The sequence below is a fragment of the Enhydra lutris genome, unplaced genomic scaffold (assembly GCF_002288905.1).
Source record: "Enhydra lutris kenyoni isolate GAN:26980312 unplaced genomic scaffold, ASM228890v2 scaffoldscaffold13, whole genome shotgun sequence".
Lineage (NCBI taxonomy): Eukaryota > Metazoa > Chordata > Mammalia > Carnivora > Mustelidae > Enhydra > Enhydra lutris.
Genome location: NW_019154097.1, coordinates 38,853,526 through 38,874,050, shown reverse-complemented (window position 1 = coordinate 38,874,050; position 20,525 = coordinate 38,853,526). Strand labels below are relative to the sequence as shown.

Below are 20,525 nucleotides of genomic sequence, written 5' to 3'. Positions count from 1 at the left end.
CAGTGACCCCCAGGGAGCAGAAGGCAAAGAGGTCCTCGTGGTGGGACCCAGGACCCCATGCCTGCCCCACAGCCCCGCCCCAGCTCCCCCTGTCCCACTCCAAGAGTCCCAGCCTATTGAGAGACCTTCTGCTAGGGACAGAATTGTACCCCAAACTCCGATGTTGAAGCCCTAATTTGCAGTGGGGTTGCATTTGGAGACATGGCTCATGAGGAGGGCTCAGGGTGGAGTGAGGTCACATGGTGGGGCCCTGGTCCCAGGAGGGGAGGGCCCGGCAGTGCCGCCCCCCGACAGGGTGGACACAGTAAGACAGCAGCCCTGGGCAGCTAGGAAGATGGGCCGCATCTGGAGCTGGGCAGCAGCACTGGGCTCTGGGCCTCCCGGGCTCCAGAACGGGGAGAAGGGATGTCTACAGTCTCAGCAACCCCCGTCTGCGCTGTGTTGTTCCAATAGTGGGAAGAGGCCAGCAGTCTCCCTCCTAGGTCCCCGCCCACCCCAAGAGAAACAACAACAGGGTCACAACGGGGCTCTGTGCACCCCTGTCCACAGCAGCAGGTGGCAACCACCCAGCAGCGGATGGTCGGTGACCGAGTGCGGTGACCCCACAGGGCAGAGCGCGACCCGGCCCTGAAAAGCGTGGCGTCCGACACGCACCGCACCGCGGGCGAGCCTCTGGCACACGGGCCAGGAAAGGAAGGTCACGTGTCGCTCGGCTTCCCTCACATGCAATGCCCACCGTAGGGACAGAAAAACCCGGGGGTGGTTGCTGTAGGCGGGGCCAGGGGCGGGCAGAACGGGGAAGCCCTGCATCACGGGCACGCAGCCCTTTCCGTGGCGGTGACGGTCGCACAGCATCGTGAATGTCCTTGTCTCCTGAATCGCGTGCTTTGACGCGGTTGAAATGGCAAATTTTATGTGTCCTTCACCGCGAGACAAAAATGTAACAGCCTAAATTGGTTTCCGCGGCCCAGCTCACACGTGCCTGCGTGCGGGGACCGCCCCCGCACCACCGAGCAGATCTCAGACACCAGGACTGTGTCCAAGAATCCGGCTCCATTCCATTGCTGTCTGTCCCGGGACGGTATCAGAGTCCCTCAGGGCTGGCCCCTGCTCTGGGCTGTCACCTGTGCTCCAGACCGACCGGCTGTGGGTCAGGCCCCCCAGCTCGGGTGGCACGGACTCGCTAGAGCAGCTCACACGGCTCTGAGAGAGGTTTCACCCCCTGGGTCCCCGTGCACTGCAGGAGGCTAGAGCTCAGGGACAGCCAGACACGAGTGGGACAAGCGGGACGTCAGGCCAAGTGTGGGGGAGGGTGTGGGGCTTCCAGGCCCTTCCAGGCGCCACTCTGCCCAAATCTCCATGGGCTCCCCAGCCCAGAAGCTCTCTGTGCCCCTCCTTTGGGGTGTTTAGGAAGGCGTCATTACATAAGCGCGACTGATTGAAGCAGTGGCCACTGGTGATTGAGTCCACCTGCCGCCCCCCCTTCCTCCCCCGAGACCAGGGGTGGGACAGGAAGTTCCTGTCCCCTAATCACGCGGCTTCCAGCTGGGTTCCTCCCAGGCAGCCTCCTTCCTTAGGTTGGGCCCAAAGCCACTATTAATGTAACAAAAGGCACCTTTCCCGGCTCTCATCTCTTAAGAAATTCCAAGGGTTTGGACCTTCTCCGCCAGACGTGGAACTGGACAAAGACCGTACCTGTTCCTTATTCTACGTCACAATATTGCACGGACACAATAAAGTCCTAGAGTGGCAGATTTCTTTGAAAATCAATTTGGGCTGAGGAAAGAAAGAGAACCGCCACTCACGTTTGGAAGGGGCCTGTGTCCCCCCCGCAGCCCCGCCCAACAGGCAAAGGCCCGGAGCCCCAGGCTAAGCAGCTCCAGAAACGGGGGCTGGCAGGGGTCCTGAGGCTCTGGACCGGCTGCCTCTGCGGCCTCCTGTGGGCCACCCAGACCCCAAGCAGGGAGGGAAGGGGCCAAGGTCACACTGCCAACCGGTGACACCCCAGAAATGTCCTCTTCGGACATCCAAGGGGGCAGCAGCTGAGGACACAAAAGATCATCTGCAGGGAGTGATGGAGGCGTGTGCGTCGGGGGAGCGCCCCCTCCCCAGGAGGGAAACAGGGGAGCTAAGCTCTTCTAATAAAACAATGCATGGCCAGGAGGCGTCATGGGCAGGGCTGACCGTGTGGGAAGGCGGAAGCGTGAGGGGATTCAGACTCCTCGCTGGGCACGGGGTGCGCTGGCTCCTATGCGTGACCTTTGGGCAAAGCTGTGCGCTTCTGAGTGGTCCTTATGAGCCCCCCCTGCTTCCACGGCCAGCCAAGCAAGGCCTGTGTTTGCTGGGCAGGCTGGGGAGGGCCGGAGGCTGTGTGGGGCCTGAGACCGTTGCTGGCCCCCTAAGCTGAGCCAAAGGGCAGGGCAGCCTGGGAACCACTGATGTCTTTGGGCCTCTCCCCAGGAGGTGCAGGGGACACTGGGTCCCTCTGGGGTCCAGGCCCTGGAGTCCCAGATGAAGTAGGTTCCTTTATTCAGCTCCGGGAGCCTGCCCCTCCTGCCTCCCCCTTCATCCACCCATTCGACAAACGTCCCCTGAACAGTAGTATGAGTCAGGCTCTGGGCTCAGTGCTCGGGAACCAGAGACGCGACGGCACAGCTCCCCAGCCCAGGGCCACAGAGAAGCAGAGCTTGAATAGGCTGGGGGCACAGAGCAGGTGTCTGGCTTGTGGGGGGGCCTGCGAGAGTGCACAGGGCCAGGCCCCAGGAAGGGCATCCGATGGTGGGATTTATCGTACAGGTAGAAGCTGGCCAGGGAGGAAAAGCAGCCGAAACAGCCCCCCCACCCCCCACCCTGAGCAGGAGCTCGGGTCCATGGCACGCCCTCCTCTGACATGGGACCTGCTGATGCAGACACCTGCCAATGCACCTGCCACTCAGGGCCCTGCCACCAGCAGCCAGAGAGGGCTCCGAGCACATTCTGCCGGGAAGACCCTGGGAATGACCGAGCCGCCCATCGCCTCGCCTGCCCAGCAGCTGGGGCGCCACACGCCCTCCGGTCACCCCGGTCTCCTGGGCGTCCTGCGGGTCACCGCGTTCGTCGGGGGGCGGTACCTCGTGCAGGGGGTCGGTCCTCATGTTGCGTCCCGCCAGGGGCTCGTCGTGGGGGAAGACCACGGAGTAGTTCTTGGCGTAGGACTCGTGGCTGCGCTCTCGTATCCAGCGGCGGTGGTCCGTGAGCTGGGGATGGAAGCGCCTGTGGCGGATGGAGGGGCCCGTCACTGCCGCAGGGGCCCGGGACGGAAGGGCTGGCCCAGGACCCAGGACAGAGCCGGACCCTCACCCCTCCGCCAGAGTCTTCCCCGAGGCGTGGGCTCAGCAGGGGGTCCGGGCTCTGCTCTCCCGCCCGGGGGTCTCCTCCCTGTGACCCCCGCCCCCTACACCAGCCTCCCTCCAGCCTTCCTGAGGCCACAGCAGCCGGAGCCTCCCAGCGGCTGGTCCATCTGGTCTCCGTGGACAGCCATGGCTGCCCCAGCCAACTGCACAGCCGCCGGCGCCCCTGTGTCCGGGGCCCCCAGCCCCACCCCCGCACATACCCACTCTCAGACCCCCGCTCAGACCTGCCACCCCGGCTGTCCCTCCCCCCACTATCCACCTGCTGGCGTCTCACGCATCCCCCAGACCTTAGGTCCTTGTCCGTGTTTCATCCTCCCAGTGATCCCCGTCCTAGCCTGCCAGGGCTAACTGACGCTTACTCTGCACATAGTTCTAGAGAGCGACGTTCTGCCTGGGGCAGGGGTGAAGCTACAGACATGAACCTAGGACTGTGGATGCTATCACTAGGAATCCCGAGGATGCCTGGAGCTCCCTTCTGGTGCAGGACCAGGGCTGAGTGCCTTGTCTGCGGGAATGTCTGCGGGAACCCTCGCTGTTCACCCCGCAGCCCCTGGAGGGAGGGGAGGGGGTGGGAGCCACGGAGCTGGGCCAAGGGTCTGGGGAGGGTTCCTGGACGAGAATCGGTATGCAGGGCCTGGGTCTGGAAATCCGCAGCTGCCTTTGGAGGGGAGGAGATGGGGAGGCAGGAGGCTAGAGGTCTGGCCTCCACTGATGGCCACTCTCGTCAGACTTCCCCCATCACTAGGAGCGGACGTGGTTCTCCTGGGATGGGTCTGCTGACCTTCCCAGCAACTTTGAGGGTGTGAGTCCTGGACGAGAATGGGGACAGGCAGCTGAAGGGTCTGGGGAGAGCTGGATTTCCTTCTTCAGGCCTCTGGGACATTAGAGGAAGCCGGACCCAGGGCAGGCCTAGGTGATCCCGACACTGACAGATGTGACCCCTCCGGCGGGCATCCCGCCGGCCAGCACCGCCAGCCCCTCCACTCACATCTGCGCCCGTGTGCGCAGGGCGGGGATGCGGGTTCAGGTTTAGCCGGAGCACGACCGGGGACCGGCAGGGGAATGGACCACGCCCTGTGTCCACGCAGACCTGGCCACAGCATTCGTCCCATGAGCAGGCGGGTGGGGGGCATGCGGCCAGGGCCAAAGCCAGGGTTAGGGTCCAGCCACCCTCCTCACTCAGAGAAGGAATGACTCCTCCTCCTCCCCACTTACTGGGACCCCAAGGACTTGTGCTAAAAATCACAGCCTGCGCTCCAGACCCTGCCCAGGCCAGGCTCCAGGGGGAGCACCGTGCCTACGAGACTCAGACGCACTCTGCCGAGAGTTGGGTCACTGCTCCCATCTCACAGATGGGAAAGCCACCTGCCTGAGCCACGAGGGTGGCTGGACTAGTTCGCTGCCCCCGCCTCTATCCACCAGGCCCCAGCTCTTAAGGTTCCCTCCCCATACCCTCTGCCTCCTAACCCGTGTCCTCCAGGCCCCAGCCTGCAAGCCATAAGCCAGCCCACGAGACGCTCCTTCCAGGGAAGGCAGCTGGCCGATGGAGGGAAGCCCGGACCCCCTTCTGCCCAGGCTGGGGCCTTGGCCAGCCCAGACCTAAGGCTGCCCGCTGACTCCAGGACTGTGTACCCCTCCCTGCTGGGCCTCCCTCAGCCCAGGAGGGGTGAGGCAGGCCAGCCTCGTCCTGCAGCCGTGGACGCCGTGGCACCGGGAAGCTGCCCCCCGAGGCCCCGGGTGAGCCCTGGTGGCTGGGTCCGTTCCAGGGCTGAAGCGCTCGCCCGCCGGGGAGGTCAGAGCCCGGCCCAGCTCCGGCTCGCGCCCCGCGTGACCTGCAGACAGGGGGCCGCCCCCACCAGCCCCTCCTTTTGCTGTTTGCAGCAGGAGGGGCTTGGGCCGGCCCATCCCCAAGGCCCCTCACAGCTATCATTTCTGGAACATTCCTCTCTTGGGAAAGCGTGGGCGCAGCCCCAGTCGGGCTCTGAGGCAGCCACAGCGCGGACTGCCGTGCCAGGAGCCATGGAGGGGGTGGCAGTCGGGGAATCGCAGTATCTTGTCTGTCTGCCTCCCTGCAGGCCAGATATCCCCTCCCCAACCCCGCAGTGGGTGTAATGTCTTCGTCAGGCCAGGAAGGGGCAGGGTTAGCCGAGCAGGGGGCATGAGCTGAACCAGCCCCTACGGGCCGCCCGGGTGCCCCCAGGGAGGCTGTCTGCCCGGACCAGTGACGGTGGAGCGGGCTGGACGCCCACAGGGCATCCCTCCAAGCCACTGCCTGCGGACCCCAGCCCTGTCCACTCCCCACTCCGGGCCGTGGCTGGGAGTGTCTCCCCCCATGCTGCCCGTCGGCGGAGGGTGGTACAGACCAGGCTGCCCACAGCTCCAATGTCAGGTTCCCTCCACCTGGGCTCGGGTCTGTCTGGGCTTCCTTGCAGACGTGCTTCAGAGCGATCTACCGACCCAGACGCAATCACGGCTCCCAACACTGGCCGCACACAGCGTCATGACCCGGGGGTCCCAGAGAGGCAATGGCTCGGCCTGGGGTCAGACTTATTCCTATCACCCGATGGCATCTCCACTCAGGGCTGTCTGCCGCCCAGCCTCCTCCTGTGGACTGACAATAACCAGCGCAGCCTCACTTCCTGGGCCACGTGTGTGGTCCCACCTGCTCCCCAGGCCTCAGTCTCCCCATCTGCAAAGCGGGATGACGTGACCCCTTTGCTGATCCTGGAGCTATCTGGAGGGTCAAGCAGGACGCTGGCACAAGAAATCCCGGAAGCTATCAAGGGCCGTGGATCTGCCAACCCCAGGCCCCTGCTGGCACCTCTTCCAAGAAGCCCTTGGATTTCAAGGAAGGCTCCTTTCTAAAGAGCCCTTGCCATGTACCCTACTCTACCGAATCCCGGGGTGCACTTGCCTGATATCATAGCTGTACATGTCCTTCTCCGGGCGCCCGTGGACAATCCAGTGGGCCAGCTCCCGCCCACAGCCGCCGCCCAGCATCATTCCTGGCAGGGGTGGAGCCAGAGGTCTGCCGTGGCCCCAGAGCCCTCACCCAGTGCCCACAGCCGGCATCACCCCTCCCCTAGCCCTGGATCTCATCTGGGGTGCTGTGCACCTGCTAATAGGACCTCACCCCTCCCTGCCGGCCTCCTCTGCCCCACCCCCCGCCAGGATCCCCCCCCCCTCCGTCTGCCTGGTGGAGCTTGGGGGGCAGGGGCGGGGGCCCGAAGTGGCGGCCCTTGCACTCACCTGCACTATTGAAACCACAGCCCAGGTAGAATCCTCGGAGTTCGGGTGCCTCCCCCATGAGGGGCTTGTGGTCCGGCGTGAAGGACTCTGGAAGAAAGGGGGCCTGACGCTGCTTCCAGGCCGCGTGCCTCTGGGGCAGGGTCTCCCGAGAAAGCAGTGACCGGAGTGGGGTCTGCTGGTGTCTCCTTCATCCAGGCCTTCCCCATCCTCACGACTCAGCTCAATGCCGCTTCCTCCAGGGAGCCTCCCTAATTGCTCCTGCCACGTTCCCAGGCTCCTCAGCATTTATGGCCAGAAGCACCCAGCTGGGAGAGGACTCCGCCTTGCAGAGTCCAGGTTTGTCTCACGATGGTCGCCATTCTCCTGCTGGTGAGGGGCCTTTCCCCAAGCCCCCAACACAGGGCGAGGCTCTGCCTCCCTGCGCCACCTTCCTGCTGTGTCCCTGCTGCTCATCCTTGCCCACTGGACCAGGAGAAACGTGAGGGCGGGGCCGGGCTTCGCTCACCGCCGTGTCTCAAGGCCTAGCACAGAGCCCACCCCATAGCAGGTGCCTGATAAATGTTCACTGAATGAAGGAACAATCCTAAGTTCTTTGGGAGAGGGATGGGGGCTTCTGCTCCTGCCTGTTGCTGGCGGATCACCCAGAGAGGCCAGGGCATGATGGCGAGGGACCCTCGGATATCATCATGCAAAGCCGAGCTTTGCAGCCAGTCCTGGGTTCGACCCCTGCTCTACTCCTTCCTAGCTGTGTGACCTTGGGCCGGTCACTTACCCTCTCTGAGCCTTAGTGTCCTCATCTGTAAAACCGGGAGCACAGCACTTCCTTCCAGGGCTGTGAGTTAGCAAATACTTGTAGCCCACGTGTCTGTGCCCCAGGCTCGGCTCTGAATGAGACCAGTCCCAGCCCTCAGGGAGCTGACCAGACAGTGACCGATGCAGGAAATACACAAATAAGCAAAAGAAAATGTTTGGTAAGAAAACAGAGTGGGAGGAGAGGGTGGTGAGGGACCCTACCCACCAGGAAGGGTGATTGCCCTTCCTGGTGGGTACCATGGTCACCAGGGGAAAGATGAGGAGACCCTGGGAGGCGGGGTCTCTCTAGCCCAGTCCCCTGCTAGTGAACCCTGGATGCCGGAGCGCCGCTTAGGGCTGTCCGGCCCCCTGCCCGAGTTCCTAACCTCTGTGCAGCTCTGCTCCCTGCGGAGGGAGCAGGCCTGAGCTGGGGGGGTGGCATCTGAGGCCACCCCTGTCTGTGGGACCTGGGGGAAACTTCCAACCAGCCGGAGGGGGGGACACCCCAGAGGTCCGAAAGACAGAGCTGGGGTGGCTGAGGGAGGGTGGGGGGGTCAGAGAAGGCAGGGAGCATCAGGACGGGAGCTTCCCTGGGGGACCGTGCAGCCACCCCCGTGAACCCTTGGGCAGAGCAGGGATGCTTCCCGCCCAGAGCCATGGGAGGACAGGAAGATCAGAACAGCCTCATGGGGCAAGTCAGGAGAGAGTTTCGGGGGCGAGAGTCTCTTGAATGTTTGACAAATGCCTCAAGCCTGTGCAACGCGAGGACGCAGTGGACGGGACGTTTGCCTGCACAGACGGGGACCCCCACCTTGGCGGTGACCTCCGGGACCCGGAATGGGAGCTCTGCCTGCCCCCAGATTCCCCAGAGTCAAGGGGGCCTGGGACTTCCGAGTTCTGTTCTGGAAGCCAAAGGCCACTGACCGTGCTTGTGCTCCCTGGCAAGAGAGAGGCTGATTTCCGCCGTGAACCCTCCCTCCCAGGCAGGAGACCAGACACAAGATGTCCTCACGGCACCTCGCCTTTGTGGGAGCAGTGACCGCCCGGGCTAATTAACCACGATGCTCCCGGGTGACCCGCACTCCCGGGACTGTCTCAGGCCTGTGCCGCTCACTGCCAGCCCCTCGCAAGCCCGGGGAAGCCATGGCGGGGGCCGGGTAGGCAGTGAGTCTTCGGCCCACGGCCCACGCCCGGTGCTTCTAACCTGCTCACCGCGGCTGGGCTTCCTGAGAGCTGAACAGATTAGAGCCGCCCTGGCTGGCGGCCATGCCGATGCCAAGGGCACGGAGGGAGAGGGCTGGACCCCTGCAGGCCACAGGCCCCCGGCATCAGAACCTGCCCCCTCCTGGCCTGGCCTGCCCCTTAGCTGTGGACGACCCCTCCCTCCCCGGCCTCTGGCTGTCTCCTTCCCCTCAGGGGCCTCACAGCAGTTTGCTGGCCCAGCCGTGCCCTGCACCTAACAAGTGGCTCTCCTCCGTGCTCCACGCCTGCTGAGTAAGTGCTGTGTCACCCATTTCACAGAGGACACTGAGGCACAGGAAACTGAGTCTCAGACACAAACTTTCCCCTTTGGACAGCACCACATCCTTCAGGGACTCTCCCCAGCCCTGATGTGGGCCGAGGCTGGCCCCACCCATTTTCTGCCTTGATTGACGATGAAAAGACCCCACGCGTGCCAGGGAGGAAGGGGGGCAGAATAGGGCCCGTGTGATTCTGCTGGAGCCACGACGAGGGTGGCGTGTGTCCTGCCTGCACGCGGCAGGGTCAGCCTGGGTCCAGGCCTGACATAGGCCAGACGCACTTCTCAGTCAGAAAGACCCTGGGATGCCCACCGCAGCTCCCAGCCTCCCCACTCACCAGGGCCGCAGACCGTGGACTTGACCCCCGTCTTCTCCAGCACAGGGACGCGGTTGACGGCACCTTCAATGTGCGGGCTGAACACGTCCCAGTCCAGGTCGAAGAGGCCAAAGGCAAACTTGTCGGACACCTGGGGGGGCAGGCAGGGGTGCGGCCCTGTGACAGGGAGCTGAGCCCGGCCAGCCTGCCCCGTGTTAGCAGAGGGACAGGGCTGGGCTGTGCCCCTCAGGCCTCCTCCGCTGACCGCTCAGCAGGGCCTGTCTGCTCCCCTTCCCCGTGTTGGCCCAGGCCCCCCCCTTCTGCACTGGGCTGTTGCCGTGGCCTCTCCCTGGTCACTGGTCACCTGGCCTCCCCACTTCCTTCCACCCATTCTCCTAAGTCAGACTAGGCCCTCTCTTGCTCTCAAGCCCCCCATGGATCTCCGTGGCTCTCTGTGTCCGACAAAGCCCTATAAGGCCCTGTCCATGTCCACCTCTGATGCACGGCCACATGGACCTTCCTTCAGTTCTTCGAGAAGGACAAGCCCGACCTGACCTCAGGGCCTTCACCCCAACCTGAGGCAGCTCCTTGCCCACCGGTTCTCTCTGCAGATCTCTGCTCTGCCGTCAGCTCCCCGGGCAGTGGCGGGGGGCGGGGGTTGCCCTGCCTGACCACAGTGTGAAGGGCATCACTCCGCACCACGCTTACCGGGCTTCTTCCTAACCTGCCGGTTCCATTCAGCACACAGATCCCCATGGCTTCTTGTTTATTGTGGGTCTCCCCACCTAGACAGAGGCACCCCGGGACAGGGACTTTGATGTTAGTCTCCCCCTGTCCCCGGGAAGTAAGACAGCATCTGACCCAAAGCTGTCATTCAGTCATTCCATTTCTGCATGAAGCCAGGAGTAAGGGTGGCCCGGGCATGCTCGGGGGAGCCGAGGGGGCCGCCGGGCCTCAGGCAGCCCCCGAAGCTGCGGGGGGGAGCAGCCAGGTCTGGGGGGATGCTGCTGCCGTGGGGGCGGGGCCTCAGGGGGCTTTCAGGTTTCTGTCTTCCAAAGCCATTACTTTACATTTCTGCACTGTACTTTGCATTTCTCTCACTGTCAGGAGGCCAGCCCTCTCCCTGCCCCAGCTCCGGTCTACCTGTGTGCCAGGTTCAGAGAAAAAGGAGTGAGAGGACCTGCCACTTCTCAGTGGGAGGGTGGGTTTCCTGGAAGAAGGCTTCTCCACGCTGATACGTGGCCCCGAACCACCCCTCAATCCCTCAGTGTCTCACCTCCTCCCAGAAGATGGGGTTGGTCTCATAGCCGCCCACAGACAGGGCGTCCCCTTGGAGGCGGAGGTAGACCGAGGCGTCATGGTCGCGGACATTGGGCATGTTCTGGAAGGCAGAGGAGAGAGGCCTCGGGGTCAGCCAGGGCTGGGTGGTCCCAGGCCCACCGTGGCCCACGGCATCTCCTCCTCATCGTAGGCTCAGGTTACACTGTGGACAAACCACTCCCCCACCCAAATCTCTCCTTCCCTAGACCCCATAAAACAGCAGCAAAGAAGTAAGAAGGAAGGAGGGAAGGACAAGGTCTAAGCCACAAATCCAGGGAAACCATGGAGGGACAAGAGCACACGGAGCTCGCCAGCAACATCGCGCACGCCAAGCCGAGTAGGCACCGCTGCGCAGGCCTGGGCACGGGAAAATGCCAAGTCGGGCCGGTGCGCACCCTCCAGTCCCCTCCTATCTGCAGAGTCCTGGCTTGTGGCAACCCAGCTCCCTCTGCAGGGCCCGATGGGCAGAGTGCATGGTGTGTGTGTGTGTGCATGGATATGTGTGTAAGTGTGCACGTGTGTGAGTGAGAAAGAGTACGTGTGTGAACGGAAAGGCCAGGGTCTCTTCAAAGCAGTAAACCCAGGTCCCCTCCATCCCCACCCAGCACGGCCTGGAGCCTGGCCTGGGGACAGCCCTGAGGTCTGGAGAATGGGGTCCCCACAGGCTCTGGTCTCAGAGGTATGAGGGGTGGGTTTCCGTTCCCCTCTATAGCAGCCTGGGGACTCTATCCTGGAAACAGAAAGTGGCCTGTGGAAGGTTCCAAATGCTAATGAAGTGGCCTGTGGAGGATTCCAGATGCTGACATAGGGGCCCTCACCAAAGAGGACAGCTTACCCTCATCCCTTACAAGATGTCCTCCTGTCCTCTGTCTCCAAGCTTCCAGTCGGCCTGCAGAAACTCCTCCTTAAAACCCACACCAGGAACTTCCCAGCTATGACAAGGTTGGGTCCATCAAACAAGGGGCCATGTAAAAGGAACAATCCCAGATGAAGAAAGAGGTCTCAAAGTGAGCGATGACTATCTAAATGAAAAAATGCAACTGAAGGGTCGGATAAGGCCATCTTCTAGATATGAGGCCAAAAAAAGATGAAGAAATTGCAATCAGGAAAGAGAAAAATAAGGAAATCACAAGGTCAGCCCTAAAGGTCCAACATCTACCTTATAGGGGTTCCAGAAAGACAAACAGAGGAAATGGATTAGAGGAACATCAGAGAAGCAATCCAGGACAACTTCTCAGATTAAACATCACAGATCTCCATATTAAAGGGCCCACCAAGCCCTGTGCATGGGCAGACAGCACAGAGGCCATGCTGGGGAAGAAACATCAGAACACCAGAGGAACAGATGCGTCCTGGAGAATGGCACAGCATTCCTGGAGGCCAGAGGACCTGGAGCCAAGTCTTCAAAATTCTGACAGACAGTTTTAGATGGAGAATTCTAGGCCCAGTCAATCCATCAATCCAGTGTAAGGAAAGAATAAAGATTATTTCAGACATCGATGAACGTGAAAGTGTTTACCCGCCATCCGCCCCTTCTCAGTAAGCAACCAGAGCACAAGCCATGGATCCAAACAGAAGAGGAGAGAAGAAGGCGCCAGGGTCACAGCTGAGCAGAGGCCACAAGGCAATCCTTCTAGAATGGAGATCAGAACAGCCAGAGGGTTCCTCTAGGGGAGGGGAAAGGGACTTACAGACTGTATGTGATTTCCCTGATGTGCGGAGTGGTGCAGAACATATTCTTGAGAAGTAGTTGACAGTTGAAATGTTTGGGAGGACAATGGGACAGTTAGAATATAAATGCACATATCCTCAACAAAATACTAGCAAACTGAATCCAGCAACAGAAAAAAAGGATTCTATCCCATGGCCTAATGAGATTCATCCCAGGAATGTAAGGTTGGCTTGACATCTGAAAACAAGTCTTTGTAATACACTGTATCAACTGCGTAGGATGAAAACCCATCACTTCAATAGATGGTGGAGAAAGCATTTCCAGCACATTTCATCACAAAAACACTCAACAATCTAGAAATAGAAGGGAACTTCCTGACAAAGGGTATCTAAGAAACACCCACAGCTAAAACATACTTATTTTCAGCTTTTCCTCTAAGATTAGGCCAACAGAAGGATGTCTACTCTCAGCACTTTTACTCAGCCTCGTACTGGAATTTCTAGCCAATAAAGCAATGAGGCAAGAAAAAGTATTAAAAGGCATCAAGCTTGGGAAAGAAGGAGCAAGACGATCTCTATTTGCAGGTGACATGATCGTGCATATAGAAAATCCTAGGAACCCACCAAACAACTATTAAAACTAACAAAATAGTTCACCAAAGTGGCAGGACACAAGGTCAGTGTACGACAGACAAATAAAAACTATTGTTTTGTTCTTCATTTCACTAACAACGGACAATCAAAAATGAAATTAAGAAAATAATTCCACTTACACCATCAAAAAGGATTTGTAGATACTCGCAAATAAATTTAACAAAACAAGTGCAAAACTTACACTCTAAAAACGTGGCAATATTTTTGAAAGAAACTAAGAAGCCCTAAATGAACGGAAAGACACCCCATGTTTACAAAGCGAAGACTGGACGAGGGCTAAGACGGCAATGCTCTCCAGACACAGTCCCCACTACAATCGCGCCGGCTTCTGGGCAGAAACGGACAAACTGGTCCGAAAATGCATACGGCAATGCAAGGGACCCAGAATACTTAAAACAATCTTGAGAGAGATGGGACTCGCGCTTCACGATTCAAGACTCATTACAATACCGTCATCGAGACGGAGGGCGTTAACCCAGGACACGCATACAGATCACTGGAATGGGGCTGACGGCGGAAACAAGCCCTCACGGTTATGGTCCACTGACTTCCCACAGGGACGCCAAGGCCACGGCCGGGGGAAGCGGGGATCTTCAACACGCAGCACCGACACAGCTGGACGGCCGCACGCAAGAAAGGAAGTTGGACCCCTTCCTCACGCCATACACAAACCTTAGTCACCGTGGGTCACGGACCTAAGAATCAGAGCTAAAACCATCAAATTCTTAGGAGAAAATATGCGGGTCCGTCTTCGTGGCCTTGGAAAGGGCGTTAGGAAATGCCGTTCTGGAGCAGAAGCACAAGCAGAAAGAGGAGCATCCCATCCGTTGGACTTTGCAGACCTGAGGCCTTTTGTGCGCTGCCAGCACCACCACCACGGAAGGGAAGACGACTCACAGAGCGGGAGCGGATACGTGCCAGGCCTAAACCTGGAGAGAGACGTGTACCTGAATAGAACGAGAACTCTTCTGACTCCGTAAAAAGACCAACGACCTCGTTTAAAATGAGCACGGTGTCTGCACAGACATCTCTCCAAAGCAGACGGGGGAATGGCCAACGGGCACATGGGGAGATGCTCCGCGTCATCCGTCGGTAGGAAACGCAACTCAGAACCCCGATGAGAGACTCTCCACTTCACACCCACCAGGACGGCAAGGATCAAAGAGAGTCGTAAGTGGTGGCGAGGCCGTGGAGAGGTCAGAACCCTCCGCACCACGGTGGGAATGTGAAACAGTGCACATGCTTTGAAAATGGCCTGACAGTTCCTCAAACAGTTAAACATAATTACTATATGATTCAGCAATTCCACTCCAAGATATCTGCCTAAGAAATACTAAAACACATCCACACAGAAATGTGAACATGAATGTTCATAGCAGCATTATTCAAAACAGAAACCACTCGAACGTCCAGCGACAGATAAGTGGAAAAATAAAATGTGATCCACAATAGAATAATATTTAGCCATTAGAAGGAATGAAATTCTGATAATGTATCCCATGGATGAACTCTGAACATGTCAGATTGAGTGAAAGAAGTCAGACCCCAAGGGCCACATATGGCTCAAATTCATTGTATTAAATGTCCAGAATAGGAAAATCCGCAGAGACAGAAATCAGATTAGCGATTATCTAAGGTTGGGGGTAGGATGGAAAAAGGGGAGTGACAGATAATGGGTATGGGATTTGGGGGATGAAGGTGACGTCGACAGATGAAAACCTAGACGGAGGCAGCGACACTTACACAGGAAGCTGAGCAACCGGAAAACGATGAGTAACTCCCGGAACACAGACGCTGGATGCTGTTTCTCAGGAGTTAATAATATTTCCACTGTCAGTACACCGCAAACCCCGACTACTTCATTTAACCAATAAGCAAACCAAAATCATTTTAGAAACTGAGATGTAGGGAAAGAGCACATCCCCTGTAGCTCTCCGGCACTGAAGGAACCGCGTCCTCTCCTGGACCACTTACCCTGGAGACGGGCACATCAAATGTGACTCCTCTGTCCCATCTCTGAGGACATACAGACCAAAAGGGATAACTTGGCAGATGCCCCCCGCCCAGTGTCCTAGCTGTCCAGCTCCTCCGTAGAACTGGAATAAGAATGTCTGCAATGAGGGGTCATTGGAAGGAGCGCATAGGAAGTTCTCCGTAACTGAACGCTTCGGAAACAGAAACAGTGAGATCATTACCTCTGTTGTCACTACTACTCTAAAAACAAAACAAAACAAAAACTGCAGTTCCGTTGAGCAGGACCGTGGGGACACCTGGTGGCCGGGGAAGCCCTGACTTTCCTTCTAGCTCCTGGGGCCCCAGCACACTGAGCTGCCCTGGAGTGTCCAACGCGTCCTGTCACCTCCACGCAGAAGCCCCCCCTGCAGCTGTGACCCGGTCCCACTGGTGTCCCTTCCACCCGACCTCACTCTGCTCCCTTACATTGTTCTCCTCTCCCCCACTCCTTCCAAATCCTGCTGGCCGCTTCCTCCGGGAAGGCTGCCTGATAGCTCCAGCATTCCCTAACCTCATCCTCTGCGGCACCCGCCAGCTGGACAACCCTGTGCCCTGTGGTCCTGGCCATCGTCACCCTCACCCCAGCTACCACCCAAGGGCACCTACTACAGCCCAGGAGCCACACTCAGCCCTTCCTCTCTGACATGGGCTCCTCCCTCAGCTCCGTGCACTCAGTACCCTTATTGTCCATTTTGCAGAAAAGGAAACTGAGGCCCAACGACACTATGACTGGCCTGGCTGGGTAATGGAGGAGCTGGGACGCAGCCCCGAGCCTGAGCCTTCCTATCACCCGGTGCCCGGGTACAGCAATATTTGCAAAAGCAGCCGCAGGCCAGCAGAATGAGAACCAGCTGAGAGCACGGGACGCACTGCAACTGCGGGGGACACACACGCCAGGTCCGGAGAGGGAGGGCACCAGGTCACAGAGCAGCTGGGGCAGTGCTCGGCTCGGACCCAGCTGCAGGCCAGGCCCTCAGAACTGGGGCTTCCTAGGACCCACAGCCCTGTGGCCACCCAAGAAGTATCCCTCCACAGGACACAGCCTGTCCCCAGCCCTCCAGAGCTCACTGTGGCCTGAGGGCGACCCCTGGCGGCCACCTGAGGTCTGTGCTGCATCCCATTAACTCCTTCGTGAACCGGGGAAGCCCTGTGTCAAGGGAGAGGGGCAGGAGTGCGTGGGGAGCCCAGCACCTGCCCCAGCCCCTCAACAGTGTGGTCCTAGTGACGAGCCAGAAGCCAGGCTCATCCTGGCCAGGACCCTTGTTGCTGGGTCCCACCTCACACTGTCCCCGTCCACCCCCTCGGCCCCCCTGAACTGCCTTCAGGTCCTGGGCCGCTGGGTTCCACACTCTGCTCCCTGGGCTTGGAGTCTCCAGAGCGCCCACTGGCCTCCGCAGAGCCCCATCAGCCTGCTTGGGAATTGCTCCTTTACTGTCTGTACCTGCCCCCCCAGCTCAACCCCGACCAGAACTGGGTTCTTTTCTCTATTACAGCCCTGGTTTCTAGAATAGGGCCTGGGACGCAGCAGTCCATGTTTGCTGGTGGGCGAGAAGAAGGAAGGAGGGTTACATGGAATGGTGGGTTAATGGTTCACAAATGGATAGATGATGAGGGAGGGAAGAATGGAGGGAGGGAATAAAGGAAGGAGGGATGGAGGGAGGAAGAGAAGGAGGGAAGGAAGGATGGAATGAGTGAGAGAGGGAGGGAGGGAGGGAGGGAGAGAGAAACAGATGGGAGGAGGGAGGAGTGGAGGAAGAGAAGGAGGGAAGGAGGGAGGAAAAGAGGAGTCATTGACAAGGTGATCATTGACGAGGTGACAGGAAGCTGTCAGCCCACACCACAGTGGGACAGTGGCGGGGGGGGACGAGAAGGGGAGAAGAGGAGAGAGGTCAGGGCTGCAGAGCCCTCTGTCTCCCTTGGCAGGGCCTCTCCAAGCCCCCAGGGAGGACCTGAGGGTCTGAAATCGGCGCCTCTGACACCGGCACCCAGGGCACATCAGGGAGCGTGCAAACCCGTGCGGGTCCCCTGAAGCAGCACCTGGAGCTCGGAATGTGCCCACGCCCCAGACGGGCTGCACCACACAGGACACGCAGTTGGGCCTCCCTGAGGAGCCATGCCCCGAATCAGCACCAGGAAGTTCCCTCATTTACCTCTGATTCCTCCCCAAACACCCAGTGTTAGGGTGCCCATTTCACAGATGAGGTGACTGAGGCTCAGGGTGGAGAGGGAACTCACAGGGGTGACGCCTCCTGCGAGCATACCTACCTGGATGCCCTCGATGCGCTCGGTGACGACGTAGGCGTGGTGCATGGCCACCAGCGGGACCTTGACTCCAGCCATCCGCCCCACGGCACTGGCCCACACGCCTGCAGGCGGGACAGGGACAGGTCAGCTCTGCAGCACCAGGCAGGGCTGCCAGCCCAGTGGGCAGGGGGAGCCTCTGCGGGCCTGTCTGTTCCCCCCAGGCCCCCACCCGGAGGCGGGCCAGGCTTAGGAGGCAGCCAGCATGGCCGCCCGGGAGCCAGGAGAGACCCCCGCCCACCTGCGCAGTTGACCACACAGGGCGTCTGGATGGAGCCGTGCGCTGTCTCCACAGCGGCCACACGGCGCACCCCGAAGTCGTCCGTCCGCACGCGGATGCCACTCACTGGGCAGTTCTCGATGACCTGGCAGTGAGAGGGGCGGCTTCCAGACCCCAGCGGGGCTTGGTGAGGGTGTCCACCGCCCCCAACGTCACCGGCTCCCCACCACCCAGACGGGACCTGGACCCCTGCTCCTGCTGGGCCTGCGTCCTGCAACACCACTGAAGTGGGGTGACCCCAGCACCAAAGCCAACCCCGCGCTCCCCGACTTGGAGGACGCGTCCCCAGACACGCGAGGTCTTTCTCATAAAGTGACATCTAAAAAGCAAGGCTGACTTTGCTAATGGGCGTTTGCAGTCTAGTCTTCCAGACCACGGAGCAGTGTGGCTGGGTTCTGCCTATAAAAATACGTCTTCCTAAAAAATAGTTGGGAGGTGTAAAACTGAAACGTCAAACTTGTCCTTTCTGATGTTTTCTACGATGATGTGCATATCTGGATAAACGAGGAAAAGCACCGAAGAGGTCCCCAGAGGACATGCTGGTCTAGCAGAGCTCTGGGTCCTCCAGGCTGGGAGCAGGGGACGTAGGCGGGGACTGGCGGTACCTGTGCCCCCTGAGCAGCAGCAGCCCTGCTAAGGGCGGTGCAGGTGCCCGCGGGGTCCATGGTTCCGTCCTGGGGCACGTACAGGGTCCCGTACAGGTCGTCCACGTTCATCAGGGGATACAGCGCCTTGGTCTCTGCTGGACTCAGCACATGTGACTCCACGCCATAGGCCTTGCCCAGCTAGAGGGCCCGAGAGCAAACGGACTCAGCCCTCAGGATGCAGACCCCCGGCCACTGTCCTCCCCACCTGCGCCTCCCACAGTCAGCTCCAACCCTGCGACCCCCAACAAGCTGCCACTGTCCCTTGGGCCATCTCCGCGCTAGAGTGGCGGGAGGCTGAGGAGCATGAGGCCCACGCCAGGCTCCGCGCCGTCCCACGGTCACCCAACTCAGACCCCAATGACTTCAAGTCCCCCAGGAGTTGGCGGGAGCTAACCAGATGGCTGGCCCCCCGCAAGAGCTTCGACCAGGCTCGGGCACATAGGGGCCTCCTCTATACGCGAGCACGAAGCACGCGCACCGGGACTGCTCGGGGACCGCACGGGGACTGCTCGGGGACCGCACGGGGACTGCTCGGGCTGTGAACTTGAGGGCCGGGTCCTCAGCCCCGCCAGCTTGCGGGAGACCAAGCCCTTCGTCCCAGGGCCGCCGGGTCAGCAGGACAGGCCACGCCCTCACACCTGACTGGCCCAAGGGCAGCCAATCGCGTGGCCCCAGGCGCCACGACCAGGACAGGCTCCGCCCAGCTGGAAGCCCGCGGAGCCGGTCAGATTCTCCCGCTGAGAACCGAGCCTGAGAAGGGGCAGGGGCTTCTCGGCAGCGGGGGCCTTGGGCTCCAGGGCTGGGGCTGGGGGCCGGGGGCTTCCCTTAGAGGCCTCCGTCCCGGCAGGTCACCGAGCTGAGGGGGGTGGCGGCAGAATGGGGCCGGCTCCTAGGCGCAGAGACCCAGACCTGCCCGGGGTGAAGCCCGCGGACCCCGCCTCCACCTGCGGCCCCGCGGCTGGTTCTGCTCGCTGGGCCCCGAGCACAGATTCGGTCGGCTCCCCAGAAAGGGCAGACTGCTCGAGCAGCCTGCCGCACCCACGTCCTGCGATTTGGCGTCCAGGCCTGGCCGCTCTGGGTTGGCCAACAGCACCCCACCCCAATCCAAGGGTCTGCAGCACGAGGCTCTCTGTCAGTCCCCCGCACAACCGCCCTCCCCAGGCCTGGGAGTGGGGCCGGGCGCAGGAGAAGTGTGGGCACTGCCTCCAGGGGAGCAGGATTTCACGTGCATCTTGTCTCCCATAAGCAGGGCTCGGTGGCGGTAACAGCTCCAGGTGCTGGGCCCTCCCTGGTCTGGGGCTCACTGGCACCAGCTCTACAATATGGTCCCATTTTATAGGCAAGAAGGCCGAGGCACAGCCACTTGTCCCAGATGGCCCAGCAACAAGGGCATCTGGCTGTGACAGTAACCCAGATCGGTCAGAGCTCCTCCCCCCAGCCCTGCTGCCCCAGCCTCCCAGGACGGGGAGCGCCCAAGCCACCAGCAGCTCCCCACCCCCGGGGGGGGCACACCCACCGACATGAGCCTCTTGTACTCGTCCAGACGCTGCCGGTTGGATGCTACGAACAGGCCCCCGTTCTGGATCCAGCCCGTGTGCAGCCCCGTCTCCTCCTCCAGGTCACGGCTCACCACGCGCCTCGTGTGGGCCAGAAGCTCCACCTCCACATCGCTGGGCCTCAGCTGCCACAGCAGGCCTTGCGGGGAAGGGCCACCGTGAGTCCCCAACACGGGGAGGGGCCTCCCCCTTCTGCCCGGCACGCTGGGGCTCCTGGAGATCAGGCGGAGGGCCTGGGTCTTTCTCTGCAGCTCATGGGGTACTCCGGGAGGCTGATAAGCCAGAAATCCCAGGGTCAAAGCTGATCTGGGTGTGGCCCTTCTGGCCCCTGGGCAGCTCACACTGGGGTAATCGCAGGGTCCCACTTACGGAGCACTTGCTGTGTGCCAAGCCCAGGGCTGAGCCTGTCACAGGATAACACGGCAGCCCCAAGGGGCAGGCAGGATGATTTTAGAGCGCAGTTCGATGGCACCCAACAGTCCTGTGCCCAAGACAATAGAGCAGGTAGCGATGGGGCCGGGACCCCAAGCCAGGACCCATGGAAGCCCACGCACACATCGTCCACCAGCAAAGTGGGGAGTGGGAGGCCGGAGCCGGGCCCGGTGTGACGGTGAGGGAAGAGGCCGCCAGCCCAGCCGAGACGGGACGGCAGGAGGGCAGAAGCCGAGGTGTGCAGGCCGTGGCATGCCTGAACCTCGGCCCAGCTCCCCGTTCAGTGCCCTCACGCCAGTAGCACGGTAATAGCCAAGGCAGGAATGCGCCCCCGCCGAAACTGCAAACTTCACCCAGGCCCCGGGCTCAGGCAGAAGGCTGG

The 20,525-nt window shown here is 60.6% G+C and overlaps 1 protein-coding gene across 2 annotated transcripts in view; it reads right to left on the bottom strand.

Moving 5' to 3' along the window:
• Window positions 1-20,525, bottom strand: part of LOC111146213 (sarcosine dehydrogenase) — a 60,279-nt gene that overhangs the window by 36,366 nt on the left and 3,388 nt on the right. For both annotated transcript variants that reach the window (XM_022501656.1, XM_022501657.1), the window contains 9 exons: window positions 19,672-19,850; window positions 18,114-18,293; window positions 17,470-17,593; window positions 17,193-17,293; window positions 10,546-10,650; window positions 9,291-9,420; window positions 6,642-6,728; window positions 6,307-6,397; window positions 3,111-3,252 (listed from right to left, as the gene is read on the bottom strand). In XM_022501656.1, the coding sequence (XP_022357364.1) occupies window positions 3,111-3,252; window positions 6,307-6,397; window positions 6,642-6,728; window positions 9,291-9,420; window positions 10,546-10,650; window positions 17,193-17,293; window positions 17,470-17,593; window positions 18,114-18,293; window positions 19,672-19,850 (1,139 nt within the window). The remainder of the gene's footprint in view (window positions 1-3,110; window positions 3,253-6,306; window positions 6,398-6,641; window positions 6,729-9,290; window positions 9,421-10,545; window positions 10,651-17,192; window positions 17,294-17,469; window positions 17,594-18,113; window positions 18,294-19,671; window positions 19,851-20,525) is intronic.